Source organism: Colossoma macropomum, unplaced genomic scaffold (assembly GCF_904425465.1).
Source record: "Colossoma macropomum unplaced genomic scaffold, Colossoma_macropomum, whole genome shotgun sequence".
Classification (NCBI taxonomy): Eukaryota; Metazoa; Chordata; class Actinopteri; order Characiformes; family Serrasalmidae; genus Colossoma; species Colossoma macropomum.
The window spans coordinates 13,208,197-13,230,913 of NW_023494793.1; the positions used below are offsets into that span (position 1 = coordinate 13,208,197).

A 22,717-nucleotide genomic window follows, 5' to 3' on the forward strand; every position below is an offset into this window, starting at 1 on the left:
TCTTGGACTGAGCCTCTGAGTGTGCATGAGGTGAAATCTTCTCCAGTGCTGTCAGTATTAGCGGCTCAGGCTCGATGATTCGGACACCCAAGCTCACTTTAAGGCTAAGTATGGGGTTACTAGCTTATTAACACCTACGAGGTGTTTACATACTTAGAAATGACACACATTATGAGTGTAGCTGTGGAGAAGGAAACAAGTTTCTTCACATAAGCTCCAACAATGGCCCTGGAAATTCCAACAATGTAATGCTGGAGCAAAATGGAAATGGAACTTTCTGATTCATCTTGCATTTTTAATGAGCTCCTACTTTCACAGTTCCCTAGTAGAAACCTCAAGAACTCTCCTAATGCAGTCTCCAAAAGGTCAAAGTTGGGCTCTCTTGACTTCCAGCTAACCTCATGTAGCCGTGAAGCATGTCATAAAATTATGCATCTTTGATCAAGTTAAAATATCATTAATGTGTTGCTGAAAACACATGGCCCGGCTTTAGAGGAAATGTAAGGTTGTCCGAGGTGTCATATCTAAACGTTACGGGAGGCTTCCTGTTGAAGACCCCACAGAGATCAAGAGAGCCCTACTGAGCCGAACCCCATTCACACGGAGCTCGGTGTTGACAGATGAAGGCAGACCCGAGATCAGCTTGCTGGTTGGAAGGTGAGTAGTTGTTATAGAGGACAAGCTGACCCTAGATCAGCACCATAGCAGGAAGTGGGGAGCTTGGTCATGGCCATGGCTTTGAGCCACCACATAAACTTCTTTAAATCAATCGCTGGAAGTAGGGCTAGGTCATTAAGTGAAAACCTTGGCTCCCTGATTTAGTTTGTTTCCTTCTAAATTGCAGTTCTTTTTAAAGCTGTCTTGAAAAACTGAGAGCAGGCAGCGCAATGACTGATGGATGTAGTTTGAGGGAGGAAATTATTGCCATCCACACAGCTCTTTGCCTCATCTCGTCAAAAATGACCCCACTTTAAAAGACTAAAAGTGCCTTCTCGTTTATACTTTCTTTCTGCTAACTCCAGCCCTTCTCCCAGACCTTTGAGGCTGGAGGCGTCAGCCAGCTTTGCCATTTGCTGTGCCTTGCATGGACACCATTGGCGCTCAATAGCTTAACAGCTGCCAATACACAGGCACTTCTGGGCAGGGATCAGACGGCTGTGGGCCGCCATAAAGGACCCCCCCGCCAAGGCCCGACGAGAAATCTCACACCTTTCACTGGCATTAGCCATGCAACGCTCCCTTTTGATGCTCTAATTGGCCACTTTCAGGGCTCAGGTACGAGCAATCAAGGGGAATATACTAAGCTTGTCTGGGTACGTGTGGTTTGTTGGAAAAATGTGGCCTTGGAGTAAAATTAGCATCTATGGACAAAATGGGCATGAGCAAGAAGGTTTGCTTGGTGTTTTAGGATCAACTAAGGCCTTAGACATGGAACTGCCCCATCCTTGGCAGTTACCAGGCATTCAAGGAACAACATGAAATAATCAGGGTATGTAAATGTAAGACTTAGCATTTCAACCAAAGAGAAAAGGACAGAAAGCCAGCGTCTCCCATCCTCCTTTGCAGAAGATGAGTGGCACATTTGGCCTTGTTTGTAAGAAAACAAACCTGAGAGTGTAGCATGCCTGCCAAAGGGAGTGAATGACAAATTGGCAGCACTTCATAAGAAACCTCTGGGAGCTGCTAATGGGCCCTAATGTCCTGCCTCAGGTTTGAGGCCTTCACGCTTGGCCGGCCCTTCCCTTTGACACAGCCTGGCTAACAGAGACGGGGTGGTCTGGAAGCAAAAGGACAACAGCCAAACAACACACGCCAAGTAGGAGAAAGATCACAAAACCTCATTCTTACTGTATCATTTTATATGCAGTTGTTCTTTCTTCACATAAACGGTTCTCAGCGATTTGAAAGGAACAGTTTGGCACCCCCGGAAAAGTAGTTGCTTTACAAGGATGTTTGCTGTCCAAAGTTCTTCTGTTTTGCACTTCAAGATGGCTACTACAGTGATGCACTTTCGCCCATGTTTATAGAGTTGTACACACTTGGTCCCCTTGGAATTATAAGGTTCTGTCTGGGTTCTGAGCTGTTTTGAGATATTGACCATCAAAGATTTCGCATTCCGAACAGCAAAACTGATATGTGGAACGCGTCTCCTTCGTACATGAATATGAAAGACAGCCTAAATGTATTCTAAATGTACAACATCAAAATCATAGTTTGTAAGTTTGTAAATTATTTTTTTTGGAACAGGTCAAATACAGACAGAACCTTCTAAGAACTCACTTTCTGCTTGGAGTTATGAGGTTGTATCAGGCAAAACATGAAAATAAGCAAATTGTACACACTTTACACTCAATTTCTTTTAAAACATAAAATGTGTTGTAACAGAGTTTCTACATGTATCAGAAAGTTCAATTTAATGCTTTCTATGACATTTTTATGACATTTTATTATTTATTTATTTTTTAATGCCATCTATTTCTTGTTTTAGGACAAATAATCTTTTTCTTATTCAAAAAAGCATTGATTGATAGATTAAGTATAAAGGTCAGTGCTAGATTTTTTTTTGTCCAGTGCAGAGGTCAGTTTTCGGTAGGAACCATTAGTTTAAGTTTCCTTTAGACAGAAACCAGCTAATCAACTGTCCCAGCAAGTAAGTGTAGCCGGTCAGTATAAAGGCAGTGTGAGGTTTTAATATTAGAAATGTGACACTAAAGCACCAAAATGTCTTATTTTGGGAGAAAGAAGAAAAAGAAAAGATGGATGAATGAATAAAATTAGTGTTTATGTTGTAATTAAGACCATCAAATCGAACGTTTACTGTTTAATTACCTATAAGGCTTAACATTTAGGAACTTTAAGACAATAAGACTTTTTACAGAACTACAAGAAAACAGGCAGAGTTTCAGCAACGTTTCGTAAAGTTTTATAAACTTTACTGCAGTCACTGAGCAGTGCAGTGACATTACAAGGAAGCAGAACTTGATTGGTCCTCCTCTGTGCATTTGAAGTGCTGACTGGCTCGCAGAACCTTACAGAACTAAGTTAGAGTTTGAGCTTGGAGAGAGAACCTTTTTGTTTTCTAGATAGAGACCAAAAATGCACTGAAAAAAAAAACCACCTCACACGATGTTAATTCTTGTCACAGAGTAAGAAAATGTGAATAACTGAATTGTGACAAAAATTTCAGATAGAACCTTATAATTCCAAGGGGATTTCTTCTCTGCAAAAGTAAAAATTATATATGTTTATTTGCTCAACTTAACATATTGGAAAATGTGGCCTGTGCAGAAGTTATGGCATATTTTATATTTCGTTTTTTTTCCAATATGTTAAATTCTTGTGTACTAAAATGTGCAGAAAAATGACGTGTTTAGGTTTGTTCTCAGTAGAGGATGTGTTAACTTACTTTCACTTAGAAAACCTGTAATTTGACCACGTGTTCAAACCTTAGGACACCACTGTAACAGTATGACATACAGAAACACATGAGCAAGTCTATTTGCGAGCTGCAAGTCCATAAATAAGAGCATATGCTACACTCAGTTCATTGTATAACTGCAAAGTTAGCCAGGATCATTGCCCTTTCATTTACGTAACAGGACAGTAGTTGGTATTTGTACGCCTATATTTTGGGGACGCCCCATTTTTGATTTATTTCGGTGTTATGTTTGAGATAATCTTTCTATTATATTTTTTTGCAGAAGGATTCATGGATTTTATTGGCTGTTTTCACAGCAGGCAAGACCATTTTAAAACTGGGGTTAGAACCCTCTGCTCATGCCGCTCTCATCTGAGAATCTGCTCTGTTAGAATGTTCAACAGCGAGGATAATAAATAAGGCCAAAACAAGGACAACCGTATCACTACGGTATGAATGAAACCTTTTATCTATTTTTTTTTTTATTTTCCATAATTTGAAAAACAATTTCATGATGAGTGAACTAATAGAAATGGTCCAACATGACTTACAATTAGGTCAGATTAACTTACACTGAAAGTTAAGACATTCTGGTCAAACACTGTGAGAAAACTGTGAATGAGAGATGCTGAGAGATCGATGACCTCTGTAAACTGAATGATATTTCAAGGTATCAAGAGTGTGTGGAAATTCTCTTTCTGCTGTTTGTTCATGTTGTATATTTACAATGTCTTGTTTTTCCACTGTGCTTTTGTGAGAATAATTACTCAATATTAATACTGTCCTATTATTATTGCTGATACAGTGAGAACATCCTGGGCCTTTGAATAAATAGTTCTTGTGGTCGATTTGAGATCACAAAATAGTCTAGTTGAGATTACGCTTTGATGCCAATTGTTGAGTATAAGCTTCCAGAAGACTGTGATTACACAATAAACTAGATATTCCATTGATTTTAATGGAGCAGCATCAGAAAATTCATCAGAAACAGTAGCGGAACGTTCCATCAAGAGTTCAGTTTTCCAACCTTGGCTATAAAAATAGATCAGATTTGGATATTTTTTGGAAACTATGGATGCCAAACGTCTCAATCTTGATGGCCAGGTGCATCTTATACAACAAAAATGAAAGGAGTACAGAGCGTGCTCCTGCTTTTTTTCCATCATGAATAAACAACCTGTGGCCAAATACGCTTTGAGGCATGGAATGACCTTTTATTTCAGTGCCATTCCATTAGTTGTTAGCTGCATTAGCCTTGTAGCTCCAGTGGAAAAGTGGTCGTCTGTCTTGGTTGAGCAATCATTTTTGGGAAATGGGGAAAACTGAAAAATTTGATGGCAGTTTTAAAGGAAAATCTCAATTCTTTTAAAATGATTATAACATATTTTTACAAATATTAACAATTGCTACAAGCCCATATCATGCCGTTTTTAGCAGGTGACTGAAGCATTTTGTTCCGTAGAAATTGTGTCCTGGTACTATCAGTTCTGGTAGACCCTCCTCCCAGAGAACTTACTTCTAGTGCCTGACATTTGAGATAAAGAACCTCTAAAGCTTAAGTGTAGGATACATCTAACCAGTGACCTAAAGGAAAAAAGAAAAACACAGAAACCAGGGTAAAAAAGTGTTATCAAGTGTTATTTTTGGTTTTGTGACATTTTTTAATGCAGCAAGTCAGAAAGTAAGAGAAAATATCAACCCTCTGTTAGAACAAGTCTGAGCACAGTAAAAGGCCCGTCTCCACAGAGGCTGAGAATAGTGCCCACAACCTCGGTCATTCCTCCACCACGTTACATTCTCAGTACAAGCACAGCAGAGCCATACAAAAAAATCCAGAGAAAAATACAAACATCTTTATCTGTTTACAGGTAGTTTGGTCAGGCGCATGTGTCTAATGTCCATTGCATTTCCTTTTTTTTCAGTCAGTCAACACAAGCTTTCTCCTTATTCTGCAAAAAAAATCATCTTCGGAAATCAGTGATCAAGAAAAATACTGGAGGCTATTCATCCATCTACTCGTACAAAACGTTACGTAGAAAAAAAGAAACAACATTCAGCTGCTTGGAAAGGAGGTCAACATGATCTCCACAAGTGATCTGTGGGGAAGGCAAAGCACAAGCTTATTTCAGCACAACACATAGTGTGTCATATTAATTTCTCCAAAAATATAATCAGTTCTTCCTCAGACATGCACTCAATGCATCTACGGCCAGGTTACCGCACCAGCGATCAACGCCACAGTTGTGTCCAGGATCATGCTACACTGAAAAAGTTAATTCACTGAATTGGCTTGATTCAGATGATTACAACACATTAATAGAAATTGACACTGCTGAAATGAAACCTTGGCACTTCAAGTGGCAACAGAGGTCTTCAAATCAGTTGAATCCAGTTTCCGGTCCTGGATTTATAATCTCTGGTACGTATAACACTAGGAAGCCAATCAGTTACATCAACAGTTGGAATAATATGATAAATTAAGAGATAAGACTTGATTTATTTACTTATTTAGATTGATTTGATTGACAGTTATTGTGCTCATTGTGCTCAAGCAAGCTCAGAGAACATCTGGACCAAAGGAAAAGTAACATTTCAGATATGGACACATAATGTATGTTGACGCAATGGACCAGAAATAACTGTGGATCATTTCTATTGGTCCATTTATCATGAAATGTTCACACCTTCTAAAGAGCAGCTGGTATTTTTTTTTAAACAGTGTAAATAAATTTTGATATGACTATGACGATACGATTTTTAGTAATCACTTACTTTCAGCAAGAAGGGACGTAATGTGTAATACAGAGCATTACTGATCTGTTACTGTCATATACTTTAATTCAAGCGGGAAGCAATGTTTACATTTGAATCAAGTCAATTCAATGCATCAGTTTTTCCAGTCTCAGCTTCATGGCACTCTAAACTTCTTTCATCATCAGAAATAAATCTTTTTACCTCCGTTTCCTTACGGTCTGAAGGACGAAAGATTGTGAAAAAGCCATTTCATGTTAGAATGATGCCAGACACAACAAACCTGATCATATAACAAAACTGGTGGAGCTCTTCGGTTTTAAGTGCGATATATACAAACAGACAAAAGTCAACCCACACTTCTTCACAATGCTGGTGGCAGGACTACGAGCCTGCATGCTTACAACCCTCTCTCTCTCTCTCTCTCTCTCTCTCTCTCAGCTACGATCCCTAACAACCTGCAAAAGGTAATAATACAAGTAACGAGTACAAAAGAAAACATTACGGACTACGATAGAACAAAACTCCAATACAAAGAAAAGCAGAGTCAGTAGAAAATTCTCTGAACAGAATTCCAGTGGTTGACCTGTTCACACCGCACCCACAATCCTGTTCTTCTGTAGCAACGGCTGTAAAGTCAGGCAAGCTTTACAGAACATTAGCAAAAGCCTGTTCAACCTAATTAGAAAGTGTAGTGGACAACGTGTCCAAAACATGCAAATTGAGTGTGTTACTCAATTCACATTTATTTTAAATGTAACCAAGCTAACACAGCATGGTGGTGAATTCTGGCGTTGTTTGCACACTAACTGGTTCTGACTAGCTGTAACAACATGGTACTTTCCCAGTATCATCCATACATCTTCTAGGTTGTTTTTCCTCCAGGGTCATGAGGGGTTGCTGGAGCCTATCCCAGCGCTCACTGGACAGGAAGCCAGTCCATCACAGGGCTTTTCCAATACTGATTCGATATATTCTACTAAGCTCTAAAATGAGCTGTTTTTAACCAAGCGCTTCACTTAAGATCTACGCATCTAAAAGCAGGCCACCACGCTCAAACTACTGGAACACTCCACTGTCCTACAGGAAGGTCTTTCACGCTAGTGGCGTTGTCCTGTTGGATCTCTGACATCCGATCCAGCATTGATATCGCCCCAATACCGATACCCATCAGTGCAGATATGCCATCTCCAACTACAATTTCTCATTAGGCTGAAAAGCCTTTCTGCCGACGTTCTGTAAAGCTTGTCCAACCTTACTAAACATATATGCATTTGTGGGCGGAGCCAGGAATGGTCAATTGTTTTGAACTTTGCTGAAGTGTTCCCAAAAAGTTCCAACATTATGAAACCTGGAGGTCTAAATATGGCTTAGAAGCCATTTACTTTGTCCTCCAAACACAATGTACACCCAGTCATTATCCAAAAGTAACCAAAACTTTTGAGGCAAACAGTTTAGAAAGTGGTTTAAAAAAATCTGTCAACACTATTGAAAACTGTAAACTCATGCCGTCGTTAGTAGGTTGGACCGGACAAAGTCTTGGAGAGGTTGATTGCTAAAGCACAGACAGTCACACAAGCAAAAGGCAGCCATGCTTACAGCAAGGGGCTTCACCGTGGATAGCACAATATCCACCCTTAACACGCACACAACCACGTGAAAAACTCACATATGCACAATTCTTGAAAACGTCTGTGCTTGCATGCTGACAGCTTCAGAGAAGAAAAATATCTGCTTTTGGTTGATACGTCACTGCAGCACGGGTCTGAGTTTAAGCACCTTGCTTGTGATGTAAACTCGAATTTCATTTACTTTGACCGCAGCAAAATTAAAGTTTCTATCAAACGCTGGGGAAAAACTACTAATGCTGTTGATCTAATGCCCCTCTGGCTGTGTTTAAGAACTCTTTGCATTAAACAGACTGTCTGCATAGGTCCCTGGTATAAAAGCCTCTGTGGACTTTTAAAAGAAAGTCACTTGTAGTGGCGTTTAGAAGCTGCTGTTTCTGCCACAGATTGTTGTTTAGCTGCAGTTTTGCTGAGACTGGTGGAGTAAAAAAAATGGCACTTTTGCAGCATCGCTGATCCACGACAAAAAGCAAAATCAAAACCACAGTCCATGGCTAGCTGGAGTTCGAGCCAAGTTTGGGGAGAAAAGCCCTTTTGCTGAATTACGTGCATACTGCTGCAGGACGAAGAGACCAAGTGCACAAACACCGCAGCGGAACCGGGAACATTCCATTGCTTCGAGACAAAAGAATGAGCAAATCAACAAGAGAAAGGTATAGCAAGGAGAGAGAGAGAGAGAGAAAGAGCGAAAGAAAGATGTTTGCCTCCTGGTGCTTTAATGGACTGTCCAGGGCTCTTTGGTGCCCCCTGGAGGCTAGAGGTTAAATTTCCCAGTTCAAATGTCCATGTAATCATCCTCCTCGTCAGACTCACTGTCCAGTGAGGACTCCTGGCTGGACGTCTCTTGCACCTCCAGCGCCGGCTGGGTCAGGGTGTCCTTCTTAACGTTAGCCGCCGACTGAGACGCCAGAATTACATTCTGGGAGGAAAAAACAAAAGAGGTTATTACTCAAACAGCAGTAAAGCAGGATCAGCATTACTTTGTATGATATTTTCAATAAAAACCCAACACATAGTCAACATTGTGCATTGTACAAAATAGAGAATCACTTGCAATATTAACATTTTTGTTTTTTCTGTCAAAAATAATTTACAAAGTGTGAATTACTGACAACTACGAAGTGTTTTTAAAACCGTAGAAGTTCTTAGATATTTTGTGCAATAGTTTTAGGGGGGGAAATAAGAAGTTAAATTAAAAGAAAAAATATACAGTAATTATCCATTTACATTAGTTTTTGGTCAAATTTTCTGCCTTGAGGTTTTGAAATAGGAGGACTTTTGGATATTCATTTTATTAAAACATTACTACTGATGCCCTACAGCTTTGTCAACCATTACAGAAACATTTACAGCTCTGTTCACCATTCTGGGCAGATAAAATTTCATATGTTTTATATGATTCAAAATGTCATATATATATATATATATATATATATATATATATATATATATATATATATATAAAAACCTGGTAGACCAGCAAAACTGTGACGATCACATAAACAGCACCTAAAGCTTTCATCTTTGAGGAGGAGGAGAAAATGAAGCTCCACTCTTGCTTCAGATCTGAAAAAATCTATCCTTGCACTATGAGAGAACTAAAATCAACTCTATGGGTCTGAAAGGACGTGTAGCTGTCAAGAAAGCCATACTGAGAAAAAGGAAACATTAAAGAAAAAGCAAAAAAAAAAGTAAAGAAGAAAATGTGCAAATCATACAAAGAAAGTGCTGGTGTTCCAGACCTCAACATCATTGAATGTGTTTGGGACTATTTGGACCGTGAGAAGCAGAAAATGCAACCAAATCCAGATACTAAAAATGAATAACTGGTATTTACTGGCCATTTTGAAATTTCAATCTGAAAATTAAATAAATACATGATGATCTCTGATTTTTGCATAGTACCGTGTCTGCAATTGGTTTTATATTAATGAAAATGATTCCAAACCTTGGAACAGCTGCTGTTTCTGACTTACTTTGAGCTTCTGTTTGGTTTCCTCTGAGATGCTGCCTTTGGGTGAGAGCAGTGTGGGGGTTGGGGGTGTGACGGTTATCTCTGGGGGGAATTTTGTGGCGGTGGAGGGGATGAGCAGTTTAGGCATGTTGGGGGGGATTCTGGAGCGGATCCGGCTGGAGTCTCCCTGTTTCGACTGGTCAACAATCTCTGCTGAGACACAAAACAACAGTTTTACAGATCTACAGCTACAGCTCAAGGCTTACAGATCAATGTTTAGAGGCCAGACAAAGTTATACAAACAAACGAGGGGTTACCTGTGCCGGAATGTGTGGAGCAGGTGGCGGTCTCGTGGCTGCTCCACTCCTGAGTGTCGTGACTCTGTGAGACTGTGGCCATCTTCATCTGCTGACACAAGTGAGACTCCTGCTGTCTGTACACCAGACCCTCAGGAGCGGGGGCTTCTCTGTCCTCTAAAAACACAAACACACACAGTCATCAGTGTCAACACACAGATTCCCACTGTTGCTATACTGTAATGTGACCACTAGGTGGCCAATACTAATGCCTAATACAGCACTTTATTACAGGGACTGTACTATGTGCTTGTGGGACCCTCTAGACACACACACTGGTGAAGATGAGGTGGAAAGACGAACGATAAAAAAGGGTGCTGTTTCCATAAATATTTCTTTGCCATTACCATTAGAACAATAATGATAATAATAATAACATTCATAAATAAAATAAAAAAGCAAGCCATTTGCGATAAAAATAAGGACAGGTGGGCGGATAGCACTCCTAAAATCTGATTGACTGAGTCGAGCTTGAAGCCACTGTAAAATACTCAATTCACACACACTGAAGACCCCTGACAGAATTTTGTATTAATGCACCAACTCCCTAAAAAAACACTGCTGTAAAAGGACAGTTGCACAGCTTACATGGACCACCAACAGAACCCAGTTCTGCTTAAACTGAAGAACTGACAACTTGGCTAACAGACAGGCTAACCAGGCTAAAAGACAGCCGACAGGCTAAACCGCTCCTCCATTAATATTCAGTGTTAGGCTCTGATATGAAGTATTTACTGAAAGATTCACTGTAGAACTGCAGCAATAAAAGTAAAGAATACGTTCCTTTAATGTCTTACATGCTTCAAGTGTCCATGTTTTTTGTATATCTGCCTTAAGTGGTATTGAACTGAGTGTGGGAAAATGAACATGTGGCACTGTTGGCTTGATGCTAACACGATACACGAAGCTGAACTGATATGCTAATGAAAATTAGCATTAGTATGTTTTGATACTTTCATTTTTTACATAACAAAAATGAAAAGCTTTATAAAATAACGTCAGTTTACGAAGATTGATGACAAAGTTCTGTTTGTTCTTTAGCTGTCCATAGTTGTTTGGCAACAGCATAATCTAAATGAACTACGTGGTGGAAGAACATGGTGTTGAAAATGTGCGTATTTTATCATAATGTTTGTTGTTGCTGTTTGATACAAGCAATAAGCCACAAAAGGCCGCAAGTGGCCACACAGTGGTTTAATCACAGGTACGATGGTTTATTCACAATTATTGTGAGAACAATGAGAAGTTTTGACATGGCAACCAAGTAGTTGTTAAATAATGAATTATCTTTATAGTATTTCTCATCACAAAATTACTATAAATAATTATTGACTGGAGCAGCTACAAATGTTCTTACCTATTACAGAATCATCTACAGCTCTGTTCAGCACAGAAAATTACTACATTTTCCCAGCTTCCTAAAAATAGAAACCCATTTACTATTTACAACACTGGCTTGATATTAATGAAGATGGTGATTTCAAACTTTTAGTAATGTATGCAAGTTAGGTAGTTATGAAAGCGAGCAAATGCAGTGTGTGGGGGGGGGTTGGGGGTGCACATGCCAGACTTTTAGGAGGTTAAAAGAGACCACACCTGTCAAGGTATGCTGATGCATGTGTTAAAGTTCATTTTTACAGAAAAGCTATTCAGTGAATTATTATTACCGACATAAAATACGGTCAGAGACCACCCGATCACTTTAATTTCCAGTCAAAATGTCCACTGAGTACAAGTTATTCATTTTTCAGTGTCGGGGGAAAAAAGCTGAAAATATATTTCACAGAAAATTACACAGAAGTCTCAACAACTAAATATAATATCAGATCCTCAGTATTTAGTGTCCACATTTTGCCGTTATTACAGCTTTCATTCTTTTCAGGAGTCTCGCTTTCAGTTTTTCAAAGAAATCTGGAGGGATATTTTCAGCCCTGGAGTTGCATTTTCCCCAAACACATTCAGTGATGTTGAGGTCTGGACTCTGGAGTGGTCAGGCCAATGTTCCGAGAACACTAGCAGCTTCTTTTTTTTATCCATTTCCAGAGTTTTGCCCACTTCCACAGAGGAAGGATGGACAGAGTGGAGCTCACTCTCAAAAATGAAAGAACTGTTAAGTCATGTTTATCTGATGGGGACAGTTTTGGTGGTCTACACAGTTTTACATGTTTTGTCCCATTTTCTCTTTAACTTTTTAATCTCTGGTTTTGAACCTCCTGTTTTTATTTTTTTATATTAACTCCTCAGAAAAAAAATTCAAACTTTCTCTTAATGATCGTTAATGACTGGAAATTGAATAGATGTCTTTGATATTACGGGCAGTATTGTAGTTTAAAAAAACAACAACGACAAAAACAAAAAAACTGTCAACAAGCATTTCAACCAGTAATGTTGTTGGCAAGATTAACCCTGACTAAAATATAATGATAATAATTATGAACCTAATATGTTTCATAAGGGGGATTCATAAAGTAATAGTTTTGTGGTGATGTAGAAATTTGCTGTTCGTGTCTCCAGATGCTTTTCGAAACACACACACACACACACACACACACTCACACACTCACACACTCACACACACACACACTCACACACACACACACACACACTCAGTATGCAGTGTATATCACGGATACTCACACACACAACTAATGCAATATTCTACTCCATCTCTCCATCTCTGTTTCCCTAGCAACTGAGTGTGGAACTCAGAACTCACTGGCCTGACAGGGAGAAACTCTACTCAACCTCACACACACACACGCACACCTTTTCACAATTTGCATGTGCACATGGAAAAGTCCATAATTAGAGACATAGAGAAAACTTCAGTAAGACAAGTAGAGATGTTAATGTGGGACATTCCCTCCAGCACAAAACAAGGTCATGAAACATTGATCTACTGTGATTTTGTAGGAAAAGAATAAAAGGACAATGAATGCAGCTAATAAACAGTAACAAACAGCATTAGCACTAATGAAAGACTAATCAGCTTCATGAATTTGGCAGCAATTACATCAGTGCACTGGTCTGCCCTCTACTGGTCTCTCGGTGATTACCTCAGAAAATCAATCAAATCAACCCAAATTGTCCTTCCAGCTGAACTAAGACGAGATCATTTACTGCAGGCTAAAGAGGCTAATGACACAACATGATATAAGCTTTACAAGTCAGTGGGATATTTCACAAAGCAGGATTTCTTAGTAAGGTGGGTAATTTAAAACAAGGGTTTGGCCAATTGTGCACAATTTTCCCATTTACTCCAAATGTAGTCGGTCAGCCAAGACAAGTTTGGTGCCCAAAATTGTTTTTTTTTTCTTGCACTGGAACTACGAGGCTAACATAGCTAACAACTACAAACTTGCTAATGTGGTTCCTGACACAGAATAGACAAACGCACAGGCAGAATTCAGGCTTCAAGCCAGCTGCTTCTACATAACCACATTTATTTGAAATTATTTAACAACTCAGCACAGTCTGAGGCAGAGTTGGGGACTTGAGTGAGTGACTCGAATCTCATGTTTAGGGACCTGTGACTTGACTTGGACTCGAAATGACTCGAAAACAATTTGTGAATTCTCAGCCTGATAACAAAAACTGATTAAGTTAGGACCGCTCACCTTAATGCAGTAAATGCCCAGGTCGCAGCGGGCTTGGGCTTGATGCGGCTTCAAACGGCTTCAAGCTTTTTATCATAGGAAACCACTAATGCTTGCAGCCAATTACTAAACTAAAATTCTCTACTAAAGACTCGAGACTCAGCTTAGGCCCCAGAGAGTCGAGACTTCACTTAGACATGAACCTCAGAGACGTGAGACTCAACTTGGACTTGGCATGAACTGACTTGGGAACATCTCTGGTTCCAGGCAACTGTGTGATGATTTAGGTACGCAGTTTGCAAAATGCTAATTGGTGGTGTTTAAGCTTCCTTTACGTTAGCTACATTATCCTTTAGGTCCAGTGCAAAACTAAAGAAGCAAACGTCAGACACCAAACATGTTATGGTTTACCGAATACACTTGTGGTTGGGAGGGCGACTGTAAATTTCAGCTCTGGGCTTAAGTTATCTGGCTAACTGAAAATTCCTGTTCTATGAAACAACCCAGAACGAGCACACAAGGAGATCACAGACAGCTAAGACAGTAAAAACCTTTGAAAGCATAACAAAACTGATTCTGAACTGAGGTGTGTTTTGGTGCCTTACCTGTGTGGGGCAGGAAGGCCATGCCTACTATTGGATGACTATGCGTCGTCCTGGACTGTGATTGGTCCTGCTGGCCTGGGGGCTGGCAGTAGAGCTGCGTGGGCGTGCTGGGCGTATGTGGGTGCGAGTGTGTATGAGAGTGTGTGTGAAGTGGACGTGCAGTCTTGTTTAGTTTGGTCTCGTGTTCCTGGGAGGGTAGGGGGTGTGTGTGTGCATGCAGGCATGGAGTGGAGAAGGAAGCAGGGAAGAAGATGTCTCGCTGCTCTTTGCTGAACTTTGGGGTGGTGGGGGCATCACTGGAATTCTGGAAAAGAAAAAGAGAAACAACCGATAATGCCATTTCATGTGGCATACAATTAAATGGATGTAAACATACAATGAACACAGTTATAAAGGAAAAACAAAGAGATCTTTGGCTGACCTGGATAAAGGGACAGACACAATTCCGATGGCAGCTACTACTGTTTTTAACCATATAATGCACTTTTGTCCATTTTTCAAACACAACAATGTGTTCCCCTAACTAAAGGTGCTGAGGTTGCACCCTTTATGGCGCCACACCAATGATAGAAACATAACCCCTCAGAAACGTAACAGGTTGCCACCTATTTAAAACTAGGACTGATATACATTCATAAGACGACTCATTATTTTCAAACCGTAACAGTGTAATTTCCATCTGCTCAGACTAAGCGGAATTTTTGGCAAAACCGCATTATCTGGCAACCTTGCGTGACTAGGAAACTCGTGCGTTAAACACACGCGTGTGGAAACAATCCTTCCTTGGATCAATAGGGATAAAACCCATTTTGTGTTGCGGTCGATTTGCAGTCTCTTAAAATGATTGACACTGCGCATTTGTCATCTCTGGGGAATGAACCCAGCGCTATGATTGGTTGAATGTTTCTTCTTTTGTTTTTCAGAAGGCTAAACACTGCTGCCTCTTGCTGTTAGATTCGAGTACTGCACATTCACACCTGAACTCAGATATCAATGAATATTTTTATTGATCAGGTATATAAAGCCTGATCCAGCCACTTACACCAATGTCATAAACGTGACACAGATGTCATCCACAACTTGCACAAGTAAGGTGAGGCTTCAGAAGTTAACAAAGACCTGTCTGCAGTGTGGAAATATGTTACAGTGGAAAAAACTTGCTGTATGTTTTGTCTAAACACTGGCACAAGAAATGCGAGCATGTGCTTGTTAGGCTTCCAGTCAACTTAACGTCACAAAGCAGCATGTCACCTGGAGAACATACAAAAGACACTCCGGCCATGTTTTTCACTTGCGACTGCAAAACCACTGCGCCATCAACAGAAACACCATGCTCAAAACTGGAGTCGGCCTATTTGTATTCACAATACTACAAAATGGTTATTGTACAGAAGTAGTTAGGAAAAAAACAATTAAAAGATATCAGTTCAAAGTGTATACCACTATACATATATAAAAAAATGAAGTGACGCCGTTGCGGGATATTAAAGACAAATAATCAGACAGGTCAATCAAAATTTGATTACAAGCCAATTTTAAACTATCAAACGCCAATTTAAAAGTATATGAAACAGAACATATCCGTCCTAAATGGCACATTATAACTAACACTGCAGTATTAATCAACTGCCTAGGACAATACTGGACAATATTCTGGACAACTGGACAACTGCCTAGGACAAAACTGGACAATATTCAACGTTATGCTACGCAGATCGCATCAGGTGGTCAAAAAAAACGGGAACGGGACATCCCAGAAATAAAAGTGTCAGAAAGCAAGTTTAAGATAAACTATTTATGATAAGTCTACTGTAAAATTTCAATGTGGTTTTTACAGGTAAGTGAGGATTTAGCTACATTAGTCTCATAATTCCAGCACAAAACTAAAGAAGCAGACACGAAAAATGTCTCAGATGATCGAATGGCGTGTGGGACAATTGTGTTAATTCGACAGATAGCACAACCACTGACCAATCCAAATTATTTCTTTAATTAGCACAATATAACCTAAAAAAATAACAGCACTTTGAGAGCAGATCACACCTGAACTGAAGTCTGACAGAATATCCACCAAAAAGTTAAGTTTCTCTCTAAACCACCAAAAACCATCAACAAGAAGCAAGCGGCTATCTTCTTATTCCCAAAGCCTGCCCAAGTCAACAACTTCTGAATGCAGACATCACAACTGAAAACACCATCAAAGCAGCCAGCACAAGTTCAGCTTAAACTTTTGACTTAAACTGACCAATCAGCTCACGATGGGAGGCCTACCTGTATGACCCGCCTTTGTCCTGTGCTGTATACGACGCCTTAGCGAAACACTGTCACCCTCATTCTCACAATCAACAAACGCACTGAGCGAACAAATCAGCAAGGCTCTGAGAGAGGGTGTGTGTGAGGAGAGAGAGAGAGAGAAAGTGTGTGTGTGTGTGTGTGTGTGTGCTGTGTGTCTTTAGAGGACCACTCAGGGACACACTCAGAGCTCCACAAACAAACCCCACAACAACAGGATCGGCCGTTGCCAAGGCAACCTGGCCGAACACAGCCAATAGCTGATCAAACGACCACGCACTTTTTTTTTCCTCCCTACAGTCCAAGTCTCGCTCACTGACCATAGAACGAAAGCGTGCGGTTCCGAGCTGCACGCTCATCATTTCAGGGAAGACAAGAGAATAACGTTAAAAGGGCGAAGGAGCGAATAAGTGCAAGCAAAGAGCTTAAACACTTGTTGCTTGTTTAAATCCGATCAGCAAATCTATTATACTGGATAACAGAAACAACTCGTATAGGCTTCTTCTTTATTGATATACATAATAAGGCTGCACAATATATCATTACTGCGATACTGGCCTGTGAAATAATGATATCACAGAAGACATCAATGTGCATATTAACCTCTAACAAATCAATGTTTCTGCTACGAGCTTATGAGAGTTAACGTCCATCACTGAATCACTGACTGGCTGACTGAGCCCACTTACCTATACAGTATTGAATGCTGCTCCCAAGCCCTCCCAACACTATCATTATAAGTCTAACAATTAAACAAAGCAGAAAAATTCTGCTATTTCTTATTGTTCCAGGTGAGGATACAATCGCTAAGGACCAGGCCGCAGGACTAGTACCAATAAGCAGAACGCAAACCGGAATAATATTCCAATGTGTTCATCACCATTTTATAACCTTCACTTTGAGATCACCAAGTTAACGTTAGCTAACGGAAGCTACAATTTTAGCGCTATTAGCAAGTATGCAGGCAACTAGAGAACAAGTTTTTGCTCGTGATAGATTTTGTTCAGTGATATAACAACAACGTCATGTTACCGTTATCAGTAATTCTCATGACATGTCATGATGTTTTATGCCATGGCTGCTTATATCACTCATTAGTTAGCAGACATTGTGACCTTTGTCATGACAATTAATTGTAATGGTAACTTGGTGTTATATTAATGAACATAATGTAAATGCTAGGTAGCAGAAAGAAGTGTTACCTTAAATATGTTTATTTTATTAAACAGTCCATTTTGTCACTACCAAAACAATCACAACACTACCCAAACTGCCAAATGTATCAGAAGCTACAATTTGAGTTAATTCTGAGCGTAACTCTAAAACGTTAGACAGTACATAACTAGCAAACACAGCTTTGAACAGTCGTACACACATAATATCATAATGTTCTTATAAAAACACAAAAATGTTTACTGCAGAAAAGAGTGTTTTGGTAGTGGCAATTTCTATTATTTAACACTGATTTTCAGATTTTGGGACACATTTACTTCAAAACAATGGGATCTAACTGCTCCCCATGTGGCCATGAGGGACAGGGATGCAGTCTCACTTCCTGCTCCAAAATGCAGGGGTGTGGCTAAAATAAGACTCCACCTATCGACTAAAACTGTGTTTGAGTGACAGGAAAACATGAAAAAAACATTGTTTGTATGAAGTGTTTTTTTTTATTAAACTTCTAATAAATCTAAATCTTTCAACTTCACTTTAAAAATTAAAAAGATCTTAAAAAGTGTTATTTTCACAGGTTGAAATTTAGGGGTTAGGGTTTGGTACAGACACCTCCCAATAGCAAGTACCCTATAAATGATAGTAATAAGCTAAATATACACAAAACCATCTCAGTCAATGCCTTGGATATAAATAGATCTGAATTCTTCCATTATTTACATCTGTTTCTTTTACATGTGTTTTTTTACCGCGGGACCGCAGCTGGAACTAATTAGGTTAGAATGGTCAATATATATACACTTAAATATTTTCAGATTAACAATCGACTAATTATTAATCAAATTAGTTTGGACAAAATAGTGCAGGCCAATATTTTACCATGTACCATTATGGACTAACTAGGGCATTTTTAATGTACTGTAAGGTATTTCGTAAATGCACCATGTAGCAATACAATCTCAATATTAGCACTCTGTCCATATGCAGCCTTATGACATATTACGAAACCTTCCCTATGGAAGGAGTCAACACAAATTAGAGCATGCATGTGGGCACTGAAAGCCACAGGCTATCTGAAGGACACCAGTTACACAACAGCTGTGCTCATTTGCAGCCACTAGAGGGCTATGGGAGTCCCACATAACAGTTCCTGACACAGAATCTGCTTTATAGGACAGTCATAAAAGCAGACAGTTACTTAAGACAGGTCTACCTAAAGGAGAAGCTTAGCATTCAAAGCAGTGATCATAAAATTTAGATGTGTTGAGTTAGATGTAGCCCAGTGTTATGTTATGCTGTGAGTTCACCAACAGTGCAGGCCTGTTACTATGGAGACACAAAAGGTAGAAAGTGCTGAAACATATGAAGAGTAGAAATTTTCGCATCTGTGTTTTCATGTTTATATTTACATCCACATTAGAGCCTGAACTGTGATGGATATACTCATCTGTGCTTGTGAATATTTATACATATTCCTGACACTTACAATGCAAGTGTACATGATATATGCCCTGTTCAAAAAACCAAATGACCCTACGAAAATGAACATTACATGAAGTACAACAATTAAAAATTGTTACATAAAGTTGTTAAGGGTTCTGTGTGAGATATTGGTGGGTTTTTTGAATATTCTAAATATTACAAAATTCTTCGCAAGTATGGGATCACAGAAATGGAAAAATTAAGGAGGAAAGTGCTTTCAAAGAAGTTAATGCAACTAACAGTGCAAAAACACAATCAGTGCAGCATTTTACCAAATCCTTCTAAATATATATCTATATATCAATATATTACTTTATATATTTATATTATATATTATATAATACACACACACATACACATATGTGTGTGTATTATACAGTCAGAAGAAAACCTCGTATCTCTAAAATAGTAAGTTTACAGGAGAAGGAAAAAACCTACTTTATTTTTAATGCAAGTCAATGGAACCAGAATTTTTTCCAAGTCATTTTGGGTCATTTCTGGGTCGTTTTGTTTTTTCCCTGCTGATGTGGAAAAATGACTAACCCGATTGCAATTATAACTTAAAATTAAATAAATAGGGGTTCCTGCCTTTTGCACAGTACTTTAAATAGATTATATCTTGTAATATATAGTTTCAATACATTATTTTTTGTATAGACATCTGCAATATCTACTAGGTAAAAACGTAACACCCATTGCTGATTGTTTTTCTATCCTTTGTACATTTATAATGTAATTTGGTGTGTTATTTTTTCATTTTATTGAAAATTATGCAATATATCATTTATTCCCCAAAGCAAATTCCTTGTACCTCTTGTACTTGGTGAAAAAGATTGAGATTCTGATTCTGATCTGATTCTGAGATATGATTGAATTAAATTTCGCATGTAAAGAAAGACTGGAGGGACAAAAAAAGAGGAGCCAATATAAACCCACAACATGAAGCAGAATCCAATATACTCTTAACTGATAACCCATAGTTAAATTACTGTCTGCAAATGCGCAATGAAATTGTTGAAGAGGGGTACAAGCAGGTCAATAACCATTTAGAAGAGGGTAGGACAAAATGAAAAAGAGAGAGACAGAGAGACAAACAGAGAGAGACAAAACAGGCTTCTTGGGTACAGGGGTTCCTCAGGGGCAAATGCTCGGTACATTTTCTTTCTATTAAATCTTCAAATATTCTTGTCTAGAGTCCCCCATACCTCACTCCCTCCATTCCCTCTCCGTTCTCCCCTTTCTTATTTTTCTTGAAAGCACTCGCTGACTCAAATGTGAACACTTTTGGTTCAACAAACACACAGACAAACAAAGCCTCCCCCGCTCCACAGACTACCTCCCCCCCCCTTCAACTGGCCGGCCCATCTGGAAACACAGCGTACCTGAGGAAGACAGAAGTCCTGTGGGCCTGCTTGCATTCATCACAGCAACAAAGAGAGAGAAAACTACTGACTAATAGAAAGCGAGAAAGAGGACGGATCGCGGGAGACTCAATAGGCCCCCAGCAATTATGGAGATGAGGATTTAAAAAGGCTTAAAGGGGCTGGCCGCTGTACGTCAACAGACGCAATGATTATGTTTATGGGAGAGGAAGAGACGTGAGTTTTAATTATATTGCCTCTGATGTTAAAACTGGGGCTTAAAGCAAAGTTGGAGTGGGTTACATATCATTGCCTCTGTTTTGGTGGAAAGGGGCAGTGGAACTGAAAGGAGTTATGAGATATTGGTGGGTTTTTTGAATATTCTAAATATTACAAAATTCTTCAATACCATCGCAAGTATGGGATCACAGAAATGGAAAAATTAAGGAGGAAAGTGCTTTCAAAGAAGTTAATGCAACTAACAGTGCAAAAACACAATCAGTGCAGCATTTTACCAAATCCTTCTAAATACATATATCTATATATCAATATATTACTTTATATATTTATATTATATATTATATAATACACACACATACACATATGTGTGTGTATTATACAGTCAGAAGAAAACCTCGTATCTCTAAAATAGTAAGTTTACAGGAGAAGGAAAAAACCTACTTTATTTTTAATGCAAGTCAATGGAACCAGAATTTTTTCCAAGTCATTTTGGGTCATTTCTTTTGGACCATTCTTCAGGAAATTTACAGACAATGCAAAGATTAACAGGCATTTTCAAATTATCTCAAAAAACTGAAAAAGGTCAAAAAAGGAGATAGAAGGTTTTCTTCCGACCTCAGCGATATATATATATATATATATATATATATGCACACACACACACACAAAATGTGCAGGCATGTGTTCTCTGTAGAGGATGTATTGACTTTTTTTTGTTTTTTTTTTGAAGATAAAAGAAATCAACAAAACATGCCGTTTGACCGGGGCGCCTTAACTTTTGCATACAACTTTTGCATATACGTCCATGAACATGCAGACCTACAGCTATATAGCTGAAAGTTCACATCTCACAATGAGAATAACAGCAAAATACATTACCACAGTGTTAAACCAGATTAGTAAAACCAAATGCAAGCTAAAGGTGAATTGCAGATGTGTGAAAATAACAAGTATACAATTACAAAAACCCAAAATAGCCTGTGAATTTTATTTTGGCCAAATAAAATGAGCATATAATCAGCTGAATATTATCATAATCGATTTCATTTAATTGAAACACTTTAAAATTGATGCAGCTGAACTGCCACCTTCACTCTGTATCACACTGAATCGATGTATTTGTACTCCCCTACTGTACAGCTGTAATAACCACGTTCAGTATTCTGAAATAGTGTAACATCGAGTTAACATCTATCAGCATCTGTTTTACTACATCAGCAGGGTCCTTTAATATCAGCACAGGCCCAATACTGACACTGACAACAATAAAGTGACACGAAAACAACAAAAAAACCCTTCCATGGTAAATTGTGCATTCCGCACTGACACAGAGAAACATTTGTGATGAGCCTGCACCCACTCACTCTCTCTTTCAGTCAAACCGCCCCAAACCCACGCTTCCCACCGGCAGCCGCACTTCCTGTTCGACTTTCTTCTTCACACACTCAAAAGGAGGCAGAGAAGAAAGGCAAAGCACCTGTTGCATAAACACACACACACACGGTCGTCTGCCGCTGAATCGAGTAAATAAGAGATTCTGTGGAAGCGCTGAAGCACTGGAGCACTGCAGCACTGTCAGAACAAACACAATGCTCTTCATCAACTGTCAGTAAAGTTACATCCATAAGAAAGAATTACAACTGCATTCCTGTGGCTTTATCACTGTCATAGCAACAAACTCAACACTACACATACCATGACAATATATCTATGTACTCGATCCATCCATCCATCCATCCACACACACAAAATCTCTGTATATGGTAAACAAAGTATGCCTTATAATCCATACATATTTATATACATTATTCAGGCTGAGGAAAGTATTTAAATATTTATATTCCTGGCATATTTATCATATCAT

The 22,717-nt window shown here is 39.0% G+C and overlaps 1 protein-coding gene across 1 annotated transcript in view; it reads right to left on the minus strand.

The window, feature by feature from the left end:
- Positions 1-5,040: 5,040 nt before the first annotated feature.
- cabin1 (calcineurin binding protein 1) overlaps positions 5,041-22,717 on the minus strand; it is a 119,286-nt gene continuing 101,609 nt past the window's right edge. Inside the window, exons 38-41 of the mRNA XM_036578548.1 lie at positions 14,309-14,612; positions 10,069-10,224; positions 9,774-9,964; positions 5,041-8,716 (exon numbers count right to left, since the gene is read on the minus strand). Of these exons, the coding sequence (XP_036434441.1) occupies positions 8,573-8,716; positions 9,774-9,964; positions 10,069-10,224; positions 14,309-14,612 (795 nt within the window). The 3' untranslated portion in view covers positions 5,041-8,572. The remainder of the gene's footprint in view (positions 8,717-9,773; positions 9,965-10,068; positions 10,225-14,308; positions 14,613-22,717) is intronic.